We start from the raw sequence: 13,264 nt of genomic DNA on the forward strand, positions 1-13,264 counted from the left end.
CGTGATGTTTAATTCATGATTTCAATTTTTATTTGTTAGTAGTACTTTTTTTTCTTTAATATCTATGTACAATAAATATTCATGTAATTTTTACACTATATAATCCCGGACGTGAATTTTTTCGTACTTCTCGTTTCATCCACTCCTCGCTACCTTAGTCTCTTATTTTTATTCAATAAAACAATTCGTTCCACATAGCGTGTACGCCGAGAAGTTTAAAATTTATGTCGCCGGTATGCGATTCCTCGCTGACATCTACTCTCGTAACACTTGAACGGTTTGTTCTTTGTTTTTTTTTTTTTTCATCACTTTCGAAAGCTTTATCTCCAATGGTCTGAAAAATTTAACACGAACGGCGTGTACCATAAATATATTTTTATATATATATATATATATTCAGCGTTATTCTGCAAAGTGTCGCAGTTTCGTAATGGCGCAAAGCTAAGGTACAGTTTCGGGATGGGAAGGCATGAAAAATGCGATGAATCGCTATGAGACGAGAATAAAATAAGAAACTATAATTTAATGCTTTGCGCGTGAAGAGCTGCGCACGTTAATCAGTAATAATAATTAATCGTAGCAATAATAATGACAATAATAATAATAATAATAATAATAATAATAATAATAATGATAATAATAAGCTTATACAACTCTCACTCATGTACTCAAATCTTGCATACACCTTCACAAGCTTCGTCGCATTTATAAAATAATTATGACAACTTTTAATGATAATCACAATAATAGAAATTCCAACGAGTTCGTGGCACTGTTGATCGTGTGTGTGTGTTGTTTATTCGCGACATTTTGCAGAATAGCCACAATATACGATTGATTGTAATGTATTTTGTAAAATGTTCAGGATAAGCGAATACCAACAGTTAATATGTAATGCCTATAAAAAAAAAAAAAAAAAAAGAAAACTGTCAAATGTGCAGACCAGAGAATCGGCAAGTGGTATCAACAGGAATGACATTTTTCGCGTCGTAGTAGTGTTAAGAGGATTAAAAGGTGTGTCGGAGTGTCCTTTATAAAAGTGTTGTTATCGTTATTCAACAATGAAAATGATACGTTTCGATGATCGTCCGAGGATGTCGTTGCGATAATGACAATTTATGTTGATGATGCTGATGCTCGTGATAAGAACGATAATAAAAAAAATAATAATAATAATAATAATAATAATAGCGTAGAATTCTATTATGGTACAAGTAAAGTACAGGGTGCCCCGAGAATAAACGTAAGCATTAACGCTCATCTTCTATAATCGTCAACAATTGAATAATATCAAACAGAATAGTTTCTATGTTCATAAGTATGCCACACTACTTCGTTTCGTATTTAATTTTCTTTTATTATTTTTCTCGTTATTATCATCAATGCGTAATTTATTTCGCTTATCTTCCTCTCGTCTTTTATTATCTCGTTAATCTATTCGCTTAATGCTCGTGCATTATATTTCAATATTTTACAGAAAACATAACACTTGTGGATGATAAGTCGTCAGAATAGTACCGCAAAGTATTTTTGCGCGCGCTTTGTTAAAACGTTAAAGCCCCGAGTAAAAATATGTACTTTGCGTTTTCTCGTCTTACGTCCTTTCTCAATTTTCGTATATTATCACGTTCCCGTTCTCTCGTTTGTTCAGTTTTTTTCATCGTCAATAAATTTATGTTATTCTCGCGAACGCGCGGCATCATCGACGCATCTTCGAGGATTAGAAGATCCCGAGGGAAGCTGCGCAGATCACTTGTACTAGAAGCATCTCATCAGTGTCCCCCCCCAACGAACGAGAAGGTTACTTTCTCTCAGTGCTCGAACGACCTTGGTATTTAAATGGCTCCTACCGGGTGAAAGGTTATCACGAGATCGGTTGATGATCAATATTGATCGTGTGTTCTCTTGGAATTAATCTATTTAACAATGTTTTTCCCATCGACTGATTCTCCCTTTGTCACGTCGTAGGACGAGGCGACGAGCTAACGAGGCCTCATCGTTCCGTTGAGAGGTTGCATCAAGCTGCCATTGATGTAACTGTGATAAGTCGTGTAAACAGCAGCAGGATTCTGTTGATGTGGATCTTGAGAATAAGGGGCGGGGACGTTGACCACGCCGACGGGTAACTGACTCGCTTGGTTCATGAATCCACCGATCTGGGCGGCTTGGTTCATGTAGCCGGTGGTTGGCTGGGCGACCCTGTAACCGTATTGAGCAGCTGCCATGAGGTTGGTGTTGAGCGCCACGTTGGGGCTGACTCTTGAAGCGGCGCTCTGCATCTGCGGACAAGCGCCGGCAGGGTCGAGGCCTTGCCGGTAAATTCCATCGCCGGCGTAGGCCATGTTGGCGTTCGCGGAAGATCTGGACGCGGATCTACTGGGAGGGCCTGGTGTGCCGGGTGGTGGAACGCTGTTGACGTTGTAATAGTTTTTCGCGTAGCCGAGCGGGACCTGGGGAGGGGTCGGCAGTTGTCGGGTATTTTGAGGCGGTGTCATCGTGTGAGTGATCGGAGGCGGTGGCGTGAGATTCATCGAAGGTGGCGGCGTCATGTCGAGGCCGTTCGTCAGCTGTTGCAACTTGGCGAGGCTGCACGAGTTGGTAGTTTGATGATTGCCTGATCCGGTTAAAGAGGGAGGGGCCGTTGTGTGCGAATGCGGTGGCATTGCACTCGTTTGTATGTAGAAGTTCGTTGCAGTTGTACACGGGACGGTGGGAGCTCCGGATCTGGCGCCGCGGTGTTGTATGACGTAGGTGTTCTGCGAGGGGAAAGCCTGCGAAGCGACGGCCATGTAATTGCCTTGAGATATGACCGCCATGTTGTGAGAGTGAGCGGCGTGCGTGTGGCTGTGGGGGTGAGGCATGGGCGGCACGCTCATGGAACCGGACTGTTGATACTGGGGCGGCAAATGAGAGGAGGAGCCACCACCGTGAGCGACCGTCGAATGACCACCGGAGCTCCCGTGAGGACTCGCCGCGGAATGTTGAATGCCGGAGCTCTGCGAGTGGGACGTCGGTGGCGTTGCACGCTGTGAACGGCTTTGAGCGTTCGATCGAGATCTGTGACTGGTTTGAGAGCCGTTGGCTCTTTTGCTGCTACCGTGAGATTGATTCTGGAGTTGTTGCGATGCAGCTTGCTGCTGTTGATGAGCGGCTTGCTGCTGTTGCTGTTGTTGCTGCTGCTGCTGTTGTTGCTGTTGCTGCTGCTGTTGTTGTTGCTGCTGCTGCTGTTGTTGATGTTGTTGTTGCTGTTGCTGTTGCTGCTGCTGTTGCTGCTGTTGCTGAGCATGGGAAATACTCTGAGCCTGCTGCGCTTGTTGGACCATCGATCTCTGCATCGGCTGCGGCGTGTGAGATTGGGGAATCGGCGTATGACACTGCTGGGGTATCGGCGTGTGCGACTGCTGAGGAATCGGTTGCGGACTTTGCTGAGCCGACATATTTTGCGAGGAGTGACTCTGGCCCATTGGTTGAGGCGTGTGCGACTGCGGCATCGGTTGTGGAGTGTGCGATTGTATGGGCTGAGGACTCTGCGTCGTCATCGAGTGGGCCCCGTGGGACTGAGGCGTTCGAGGCTGCTGCAGCGGTGGACCATGCATCGGATGCATCGTCACGTGGGAACTCGGCGCGTGTTGGGAAATTGCGCAATCGGAATACTGAACTTGCGCACCCATGTTTACGCTGACCGAGGTTTGGACCGATTGAATTTGAACAGGCGTCGTTATCGGAGCGCTCACGCTCGCTGGCATCGAGGGCAATGCGCTCGGAGGTCTCTCGACACTGTGCTGCGAAGCGAGATCACTCGCTATGGAAGTAGGCGACTCTAGACCCAATTGCGACACGTCCAAATCGCACTGACCGTAGTGCAACGAGTGCACAGAATTGGTCGTCGAGTCCGGCGTGTAAACACCCATTGACGGAAGATCCGGTTGAGACGGTGGCGTTCTCTTCACTGAACCGGGATTCTCCAAGTGCGGCGTTGTCTTCCCACTTTCCGGTGAGTTTTGCTTCTCGTCCGAGTGTACCGCTAAATTCGAGTTAAGCGAGTCACGGTTGTACTCGTTCGGCGATGTGATGTTCGCTGCACCCTGAGGAGTCGACGGCTTGGGCGATTCCTTGATTATACTGACCGCACCCGTCTCTCTCATTGCCCCGATAACTTCTTTCTTCGTCGTAGAATTTGATTCTTGGTCGCTCACAGGCGGCGAATAAGGTGGAGTCTTTTCTACGGTCGACTCGAACGGTTCGGTAATCTCTTCAACTTTGTGTGGCATTTCTTCTTTCCGAGGTAATGCCGGACTCGGGGAGCGCGTTTTGGTTTCCGCGAGCTCCTTGTCATCGGCACCCTCGTCAACGGCCTCGTCGTCTCTCTTTTCTTCAACCACTCCAGGTTTCTCGGAAATTTCGTCCGATTCCGGCGTAGGTTCTCGAGGCTCCGTGATCAATTTTACCGTCGTGTCTACGATTTTCTTTTCTCGAGATACATTCTCAAGTATTTCTACCGATGGTTCCTCCGACTTTGGGTTTTCAACTACTTCCATCGGTTCTACCACTCTTTCCTCGGGTTCTTTTCTCTTCTTCGCAGTCTCATCCGCTTCTTTATTTTTCTTCGCAACTTTGTCCTCGGTCTCTTTTTTCTTTTTCACAATTTTCGTCGCTCTTTCTATTTCTGCGGCATCTTCTTCGACCGCTTGTTGTTTCACTTCCTCTCTCGCCTCGTCTTCCTTTTCTTTTGCTTCCCCGACTCCCTGCTCTTTTTTATCCTCAGCCTCAGATTTTTTATCCGCCAATTTCTTTTTCTCTTTATGTTTATTGCCATGAGAGCGAGAGGCGGATGCGACGGTTTTCGACCTCGGCGTAAGCTCTTCGTCCTCTTCGCCCTCGTCTTCGTCACCGCCTTCGTATTCACCCGGACTCGCGGTCGGTGGCTCGCTCTCAGCAGCCGTGACAATTCCATTTTCCTCCGAGTTGTCCTTTTTTTCAGTCGACTCGACGCTAGCTTCAGCTTCTTTTTGCGCCGGGAACATTTCTGGAATCGTTAGCTGTTTCCCGCTCGATACGGAAACGTTAGCGCTGATCACGGCTTTGCTGCTGCTTCTGCCGTGAGGCAACGGGGACAGGGATTGAGGTATCGCAACCGGACTCGTGGTTCGTCCGTCTTTCGACGCACCCTGAGCTTCTGACTTTGGATCCACCAACTTTAAAGTGTCGTTCAATGCTGCTTTTACTCTGCTTCTCCGCGAAAAAGCCGGTGAACTTTTAGCGGGTATTGGCGTTGGTTCGACGGTTGATTTTTCATCGTCTTTGCTACCGTTGCAGTGACGACCGTTGGCCTCGTCCTGAGCTTTCTTCTCTCGAGCTTGCTTGGCCTGAAGATTTTTTGTCTGCCTGCTCGTAACTTTCATAAGAATATCATCTAATTTGCTCTGTTTCTTTGCCGGCCTCTGGGGATTCGGAGGGTGTTGAGGTTTAACGGTTTCCTTTGACGGTGTTTTCGCCGTCTCCTCGCTGACCGGAACGCTCTTCGCTTCCTTCTCATTCGTTGCTGCCTCACGTTCCTTCTCGCTCTCGCGCTCTTTGTCCCGTTCCTTCTCTTTCATCCTCTCCCGAAGCGATTCCCGAGTTCTTTTCCTCGCGCTCGTCGGAAGCGCATTGCTCGACCCGTTTCCCGAGTCGTTCATTAATTTGGACTTGTCCTCGCGGCTCGGAGATTCGGATATTTCGGAATGTTTGCGCTTTCTGGAAGGCGTCACTGTCGGTGTGACCGGTGTGTCTACGACCATCGCTGTTTTTGGCGTTCGTATCCGCTGTCTTCTCGTGCTTGTCAACGTCGCCGTTACCTTTGGCGTACTAGTCACGATGTTTGGCAACTGCTTCGCATTTTTGAAAGAATTTCGGGAATTTCGCGGCGTCAGACTCGTCGCGACGAGCGATATTTTTTCTTTCGACCTTGGCTCCTCATTTGTTTCCTCCTTTTCCTCGTTTTCGAAATCAGCGTGGTCGGTGCTTATTTTTTTCGTCTCCACCGCTGGAGTTACAGTTGTCGAGAGTGTCCCCGAGGGCGTCGAGACCGTCGGTGTCATCGGCGGTGTCGTAATCGTGCTCGGTGTTTCTTTCTTTTCTTTTGGTGTCGCTGACTTTTGGGAATTTCTTTGTTTCAAGGGTGAGCTACGGCGGTGTCCCATTCTACGACTTCGTGGCTTTTTCCTTATTTTGACCCTTTGGATCTTCTCGGGAATCGCGGCAACCGGAGGCTTGGCGGCTTCGAGGAGCGGCGACGCTTCGGAACTCGTATCACCGCCCTCCTCAGGACTCTGATAAGGATTCGGTATTTGTTTCAAGAGCGGTATCCACCTCAGGCAATCCGGATCGAGAGTGATTCGCGAACTTTTCGCGACTTTGATCATGTGGGCGTCAACTTTCGCCCAATCGACGACGACGGCTATCCGCGAGCGTGTATTATCTTTACTGTTGGAATCGAGAGTCCTCACGAAACCCAGCATTTGTAGGGCACTCGCGATGTCGTGAGCTGAAACCCCGGTTTCACGAGTTACGTCGCCCAATTTAATCTCTTTTGCGTCACGGTGCGATGCCAAATATTCAAGAACAACACTTTTCCAAAACGAGTAATAAGACACTTGGCCCAAATCGGACAACGGTTTTTCCGGTGTGCCAGGAATACCCTCGACCTTTGACAACAGGTAACTAAACTCAATGAGGAAACGACCGAAACCTTGTCTTTGATATTGCGGTAGAGTCATTATACACGACACGTTGTAACGCTGCGCCGGACAATGCTTTTCTTTGCTAAAATAACCGACCAAATGGCAGCCGTATTTGTCGTTTTTTGTTACCGCGTAAAATAAAAATGGTTCGACGTCGTAGTAAAGCGTCTTGTGGTCGAGGAATAGCTTCGCCAGGAGACAGAGATTCTGACAGTAGATCTTGTTGACGTTTCCATCGATCTGCAAAATACGTAGTACCATTATATGACGAGTGCGCAAGCCTTAATCACCGATGTCAAGTGAGTACTGATTTATAATGACTTTCGCCTGTTCGCGTCCGATTATTCGTTGTACGAACTCACCTCAAAAACCGACAAGCCGTTGCATCTATAAATTTCCGTTGCCGGTGGGTGTCTCCACGTACATTTGTTCATGTGTCTGTCGAGTACAGCCCGACTCTTGGTGTATTTGAGACAAAATTCGCAAAAGAATAGTTTGGGTAACCTGGCGTATTCTTGAGGAAAAGGGCTTGAATACCAGGTCTCAACTTCGTAACGACCGAAGACAATGGCCGCTGGATTTCTCGGTGGGACACCATGAGCGCTGTTACTCGTTTCGGCTTCCTCGTCGGTCGCGACGGTCAAACGATTCGCTCGCTCCCGTGCCTCCTTGAAGAGATCCACGTCCTTCTGAGTAACCCCGGGTGGCAGAGTCTGCGAGACCACCAGGTCATCTGCAATCGACAAATGAATTCAATATCTTTGTTTTTCTATCGCAGAACCTCATGGATGATCGTTTCGTTTTCTCTGCTATTATTTGTGTATGGAAAGGTAAGTTTAGTACCGACTGTAAAATTATTGCAGGAAAACGCGGTCACCGATGAGGTTGTTTTCATAAAAGTTAGTTCTTCGTCAATATTATACACCAGAGTAGTCTCCATACGCTTGACTGGTTAGTCGTTAATTTCTTTTTTTATATAGGAAAAAACTACGTTTACAAAGGTTGACAATAAAAAATTAAAATTGAAGCAGAGCTTTGGGCTTGGGTGTGTTGGCACAGTGTTTCTTGTGGCTCTCTTGGCACACGAAGGAAGGACCGAAACAAGTGTACATATTGATTGCGAAATCGGGTTCATAACTCTGTCGTTTTTTGTAAACATAAAATTCAACGCGAGCTAGGTGCAAGGGACTTGCGACGGGTGAAAGTCAGTGATCATATTCTTCGACAATTACATCACGTATGACAAATTTTTTCATTTGATAGGTGAATGGGACCTTGTCTTTATCTCGTGCATGACAAAGCTCAGATTTTTCAAAAATTTGAAGAGATCCTTTTCGTAACTTCAGTATCGTCCATGCAGTCTCGGACTTTAATCGTCTTTTTGAAAGAATTAACTGAAGGAAAAAAAAAATAACCGAAATGAGAACGAGAGTGCCACGAAGCGTAAAATTGGATAAATTACATGCAGTGATAAAATCGACGAGGATTTTAGTTGGCAAGTTTTGCGAAGATGGCAAAAATGCCATTTTCATCGATATTTTATATACTCGAATGTGTATCTTTGTTGAATAATCCGGTTCGATCGAACGGCGATGACCAAGTAAAAAAACGCTTGCATCGATCAGCGAGAGATAAATCCTAAAATTTTATAAGGCGAAAAGTCCGCATTTTCAAATTGTGAATCGGGTTCGATCGATCACAGGAATAAGCAGTAAACATTCACGCATATGGAAGGATGTGGTGAGAGGAATGAGCACATGTGGGTTTTTCATGGGGACTAATCTACGCATTGTAGCGAGGTTGGTTACAAACAGCACATCCAGGGATAAACCACATGAGTTAATGTGAAGAAAAAAAAAGGCACAATTATTATCGAGAGATACCGCACACCACACCGCCAACACATCCACGGTGGTGAGCTATTTTCATTCGAGCCCTTTTTCATTCGTTTTGTATTCTTTAATCGTAGGGAAGGGGAGTCTGATGTTGAAGATGATGTGAATTTCGGGAGTGGATTCGAGATTAGACACTCGGTGGAAAGGAGCTGAGCTTTCAATGAACACAAGTAACAGAAAGAAAAAAAAAACGGTAAACAAATTCACAAAGAAAAAAGAAAAGGGTGAAAAAGAAAATCAATTGAAACGTTAACATTGGAATCTTTTTCGAAATTCATTCCTTTAGCTCTCAAGCCGAGCGCAGAGAAACTTTGATTCGTCCAAATTGTTTCTCGGGTTCTTTTGCCCGGTGTGTGCTTCTCTTTTCTTTTTGCCCTTTTTCTTAAGTATCGTCTCTTTCGCTCAGACACGTTCATTATGGTGGTTAAAAAACTTGGCTGATAAGGAGAGTGGATGATGAATCGGCGGTTCGTGTGATTCGAGAGGGTTTGTTTGGAGGTGGAGTAAAAACTTCGTGTTTTGAGCGGGCTCGGGGTAGACTCTTACCCTTCCTGGTGGAGCAGGGTGTCGCGCGGGGTGTCGTGGTGGTGTTGGTGGTGGTGGCGCTAGTACAGGCTCGTGGTTGGGACTTGGACTTTCCGGGATTACTGGACTTGGTAGTTGTGGTGATGGTGGTGGTGGTGGTGGTGGTGGTGGTGGTTGTTCCTGCGGATGCAGAGGTCGTTGTTTCGGACGCAGAGGTCGTAACGGTACGCGGCGATGGTGATGACGATCGATGACGATGACGATGATGTTGGTGATGGTGATTAATATGACTTTTATGGTTATCATAAGGATCGTTATGATTGAATCGGTGATCGTGATCGACCTCGGGATTTGGAGATTGAGGATCATTGATTATGGTGGTACGTGGTGTGGAATCGTGATTATGGTTGTTTCTCGAATTTTCGGGGTTGCGCGGGCTCCGGGTGGCCTCGATGCCAGCTTTAGCGTGATTTCTCTTACGAGATTGTTGTTGCTGATGGTTGGTCGACTGTTGTTGCCGCTGTTGATTCGCCCGAGGCTGCTCGCTGATTCCGGGGGTGTTGATACTTCGAGAATTTCGCGGACCGGGAGCTGCGTCAGTGCTCGTCGAGGCGACCTTGTGATTCGACGTTGCACGACGATCTCCGCTCGTACCTCTGGAAGGGCTCTCATTTTCGCTTTCACCGCTCGATAAGTCTCTCCGTTCTTTTGTTCTGGCGCACTTGACCAAATTTTCTGGGCCACTTTTCATGCTACGTCGCCTTTCGTGCTCGTGCCTCTTGCTGTTCACGGCGGTCTTTACAAGATTCGACGGTGTCATTTTGGCGATAGGCTTCTCGAACGACAACCTCTCATCGAGCTCGTCGCCACTCAGCCTCATTATCGCATCTTTCGTGCTCTCTTTCTTCCCATCATTTTTTCTTTTGTCTTTGGTTCTCCCGGACGTAGTTTCCGCGGCAATGGGTGCTCTTGGTGACACGGACAACGACGTTTTGGTCCCATCGGTTTTATCTTTCGTTTCGCTGCTGCCGGATATTCTCGCGCTCTTGATTGGTATTTTGCCATCTTTGCCTGATGTACTCGTCGCGCTTTCCTCCAAAGTGGACGGTCGTTTCCTACGATCCGGCGCGTAATTCGGAGGCTGCGTCCCCGTACGAGCGCGACTGTTGGTCGGTGCCGAGAAAAAATGGCTGAGACCGTCGAACAGACCTTTCAGTTGACCGGCACCAGGCCGAACTCTGTTATTGTTGTTGCTATTACTATTATTATTATTATTATTATTATTATTATTATTATTATTATTACTAATATTGCTAGATGTGACGTTTGACTCCGGACTGATAGCGTAAACGACAGGCCCGCTGTTGTTTCGCTCCCTGCTCTTTCGTCTACGTTTCTTTGTCGTGCTCGTCGCGCTCTGCGCACTTGAGTCGGGATTATTCGCGGCAGGCTGTATGTGAAGGCCAAATGTTGGTTTGTCACCAAGATCAAGCTTTGGCAAGGTAACGCCAAAGGTGCTCGTTATATTGCTAAAGAAAGGAGTTTCCGTAGTGAGCTTAGCAGCCGCAGCGGCAAAACCCCAAGGACTATCCTCGTTGGTTTCGCACGCGAATGGTCCCGGGGGTTTGGTTGCTTCGTTGCGTCCAGAGCTCGGAATCCCCCGAATCGATTCGTCCGGACTGTCACCCGAGGACGATGAGTCGCTTGATTCGCTCGAACTGTTAGCTTCCTCGTCGTCATCGTCGTCGTCTTCGTCTTCGGAGCTGTTGCTACCGTCGGACGAGTCGCTGTCGTCACTCCCCTCGCTACTACTACTGTCGCTACTATTTTCACCGTTACTGCTGCTACCGCTACTCGCGGCTGCTACAGGTGGTACGCGACCTTTCGCCGATCCCGACGCATTTTTCGATACTCTCGCGTTCGTCCCACCAGTGATTCTGTTGCTCGCTTCACGAATTTTTCCCTTTTGCAACTGCAACGGTGTCTTTTGCCGATGAATACGATCGTTCTCTCGACTCGTCGATACCACGACGTTCGATATCGTATTACGCGAGGACTTAGAGCTAATCGATCTTCCGCCCGTCAATGCTGTCCCGCTGCTCGTCGACGACGATGACGACGACGACGACGACGACGACGAGGACGACGACGACGACGTCGCAGACCTAGACTTATTATCGGCGTACGAAAGATTCGCGCTTCCACCGGAGTTACCACCGATCACGACCCCACTGCTTGCAGTACCGCCTGCTCCTCCTCCACCTCCTCCCCCACCTCGTCTCATCATCAACTTATTATGCTCAGCGTTGAATGCGCTCGACCTAAAGAACTTCTGCTTCTCCTTCGATATACGATCGCTCTTCTCCTCGAGCAGCCTACCCTGGCCCGCGTTACCGCCGCTCGTCGTTTGGATCTGGATCGTATTTGTTTGGATCAGGCCAGACGGGAGAACGAGGCTATTTTGGCTAAGTTGCTGGTGGTGATGGTGGTGGTGGTGGTGGTGGTGGTACGTGTGATGGGACGAGGATTGATTGGATTGATGGATCGGTTGTTGACGAGGGGAGACAACACCCGCATTACCGTCCGAGCTGCTGTCCACCTGTGCCAACGTTGTTACAGACGCTCCCCCCTTCTTCGCTCCAGATGATCCAACCACACCGCTCAACGTTGGCGTTACATTCGTAGCACCACCGAGGCTCTTCCTCGATGCGACCGCTGACCTGTGTGACCCCCCACCGAGAAGAACTTTTAGACACGTCATTTCTTTTTTAACCATTCAATTATCATTATCATAGAACACAAATAATCTATTGCTCGTGCATGCCTCGTTAACATCTTCGAAAAAATTGCTATTATTTCAGTAATCAGTATAGATGCATTTCTCAAGAATTTAATCGAGTATTCAGAGATTTTAGTCGCACTCAAAATTACAATCGTACGATAAGCAATTAATTTAAATTTCTCGATCTTTCAGAAATTCGAGTACAAGAATACTTCAAAGTGACATTCGTCGATTCGGCGATCGGACGAAGGTGTAAGAAATGGCGACGTCAGCGCCACCGCTCGAACCCCCGTCAAATTCTCCCATGAAATTTCATCCACGCCGAGCATCAGTGTGTAACAATTCATCGTTATCTTCCAACAGTCGTTTGCTAACGTAACATTGGTTCTCAGAGAAATTCAATGTACCAAAACAACATACGCAAACAACGAAGAGCCGGTTCCAAGAATTCAAGCCAATCGAAACGAAGTCGTTACAACAGAAAATCAATTGAACCAAATGAGATTGAGACTCACTTTCTGTTCTCCCTTATCTTGCTGAGTCTCTTTCTCGTGCTCGTTGGTGTCCCATCGTCCCGCGATGACGAGTCGGCGGCCTGCTGTTGCAGGCCGTGACATTTACCGCCGCGTCCTTTGCTCTCGCTCTCCTTGGAGCTCGGTGTATGAGCCGTTTGGCAGTGTCGACACCTCCACGGCGCTTTGCTCTTTTTGTCAAGCGCCGGATCGAGACAACCCGGGTGATAACACTTTGGACAACCGGAACACTTGACCAAGTAGTTCTGGGATTCCCGTTCCAACTGGCAGCCGGCACAAGTTGGTGAACAATCGTCGCAGAGCCACGTACTTCCGCGTTCCACCACCAGGCTGAGCTCGGCTGGTGCACAAGAATTGTGCAAAGCTGCGCCACACACGCTGCAGCGACTCAGTTTTTCACCGTTTCCACGCTTCGCCGCGTTGTTGCTGCTGCTGCTGCTGCTGTTGTTGTTGTTGCTCGATGCTGTTGCGCCCAAACATTCCCTGCAGATCGGCAGAGGCGCTGGCATCTGTTCGAAACAAAACACACGATTAATCACGAGAATTAAATTTTCATACATTATTGTCTGGCAGTCCGACGATAAACTAATTTCAGCACTCCAAATTAACTTGAATCACGATCTCTTTGCTTTTCAAAGTTTAACCATCAACCAGCGAGCTATTCTCGTGATCTAATTAACAAATCGCGTGGTTTACAGAGCACTGAAAGAGACAGGAAGCATTTGGAAGGCTGGCGAACAACGAAATTCTGCACGAGGCTTCGACGTAAATGAAAAATCGTCTAATCGTACGAAAACAACGAACGAT

The 13,264-nt window shown here is 47.5% G+C and overlaps 1 protein-coding gene across 3 annotated transcripts in view; it reads right to left on the reverse strand.

The window, feature by feature from the left end:
- Positions 1-7: 7 nt before the first annotated feature.
- The window catches only part of LOC122413066 (histone acetyltransferase KAT6B-like), a 30,292-nt gene continuing 17,035 nt past the window's right edge, over positions 8-13,264 (reverse strand). For 2 of the 3 annotated variants that reach the window (XM_043423151.1, XM_043423150.1), the window contains exons 3-6: positions 12,440-12,966; positions 9,164-11,862; positions 7,085-7,455; positions 8-6,962 (exon numbers count right to left, since the gene is read on the reverse strand). In XM_043423151.1, the coding sequence (XP_043279086.1) occupies positions 1,983-6,962; positions 7,085-7,455; positions 9,164-11,862; positions 12,440-12,966 (8,577 nt within the window). In that variant the 3' untranslated portion in view covers positions 8-1,982. The remainder of the gene's footprint in view (positions 6,963-7,084; positions 7,456-9,163; positions 11,863-12,439; positions 12,967-13,264) is intronic. The other variant, XM_043423152.1, reaches the window with a different exon arrangement.

This window comes from Venturia canescens, chromosome 7 (genome assembly GCF_019457755.1).
Source record: "Venturia canescens isolate UGA chromosome 7, ASM1945775v1, whole genome shotgun sequence".
NCBI lineage: Eukaryota > Metazoa > Arthropoda > Insecta > Hymenoptera > Ichneumonidae > Venturia > Venturia canescens.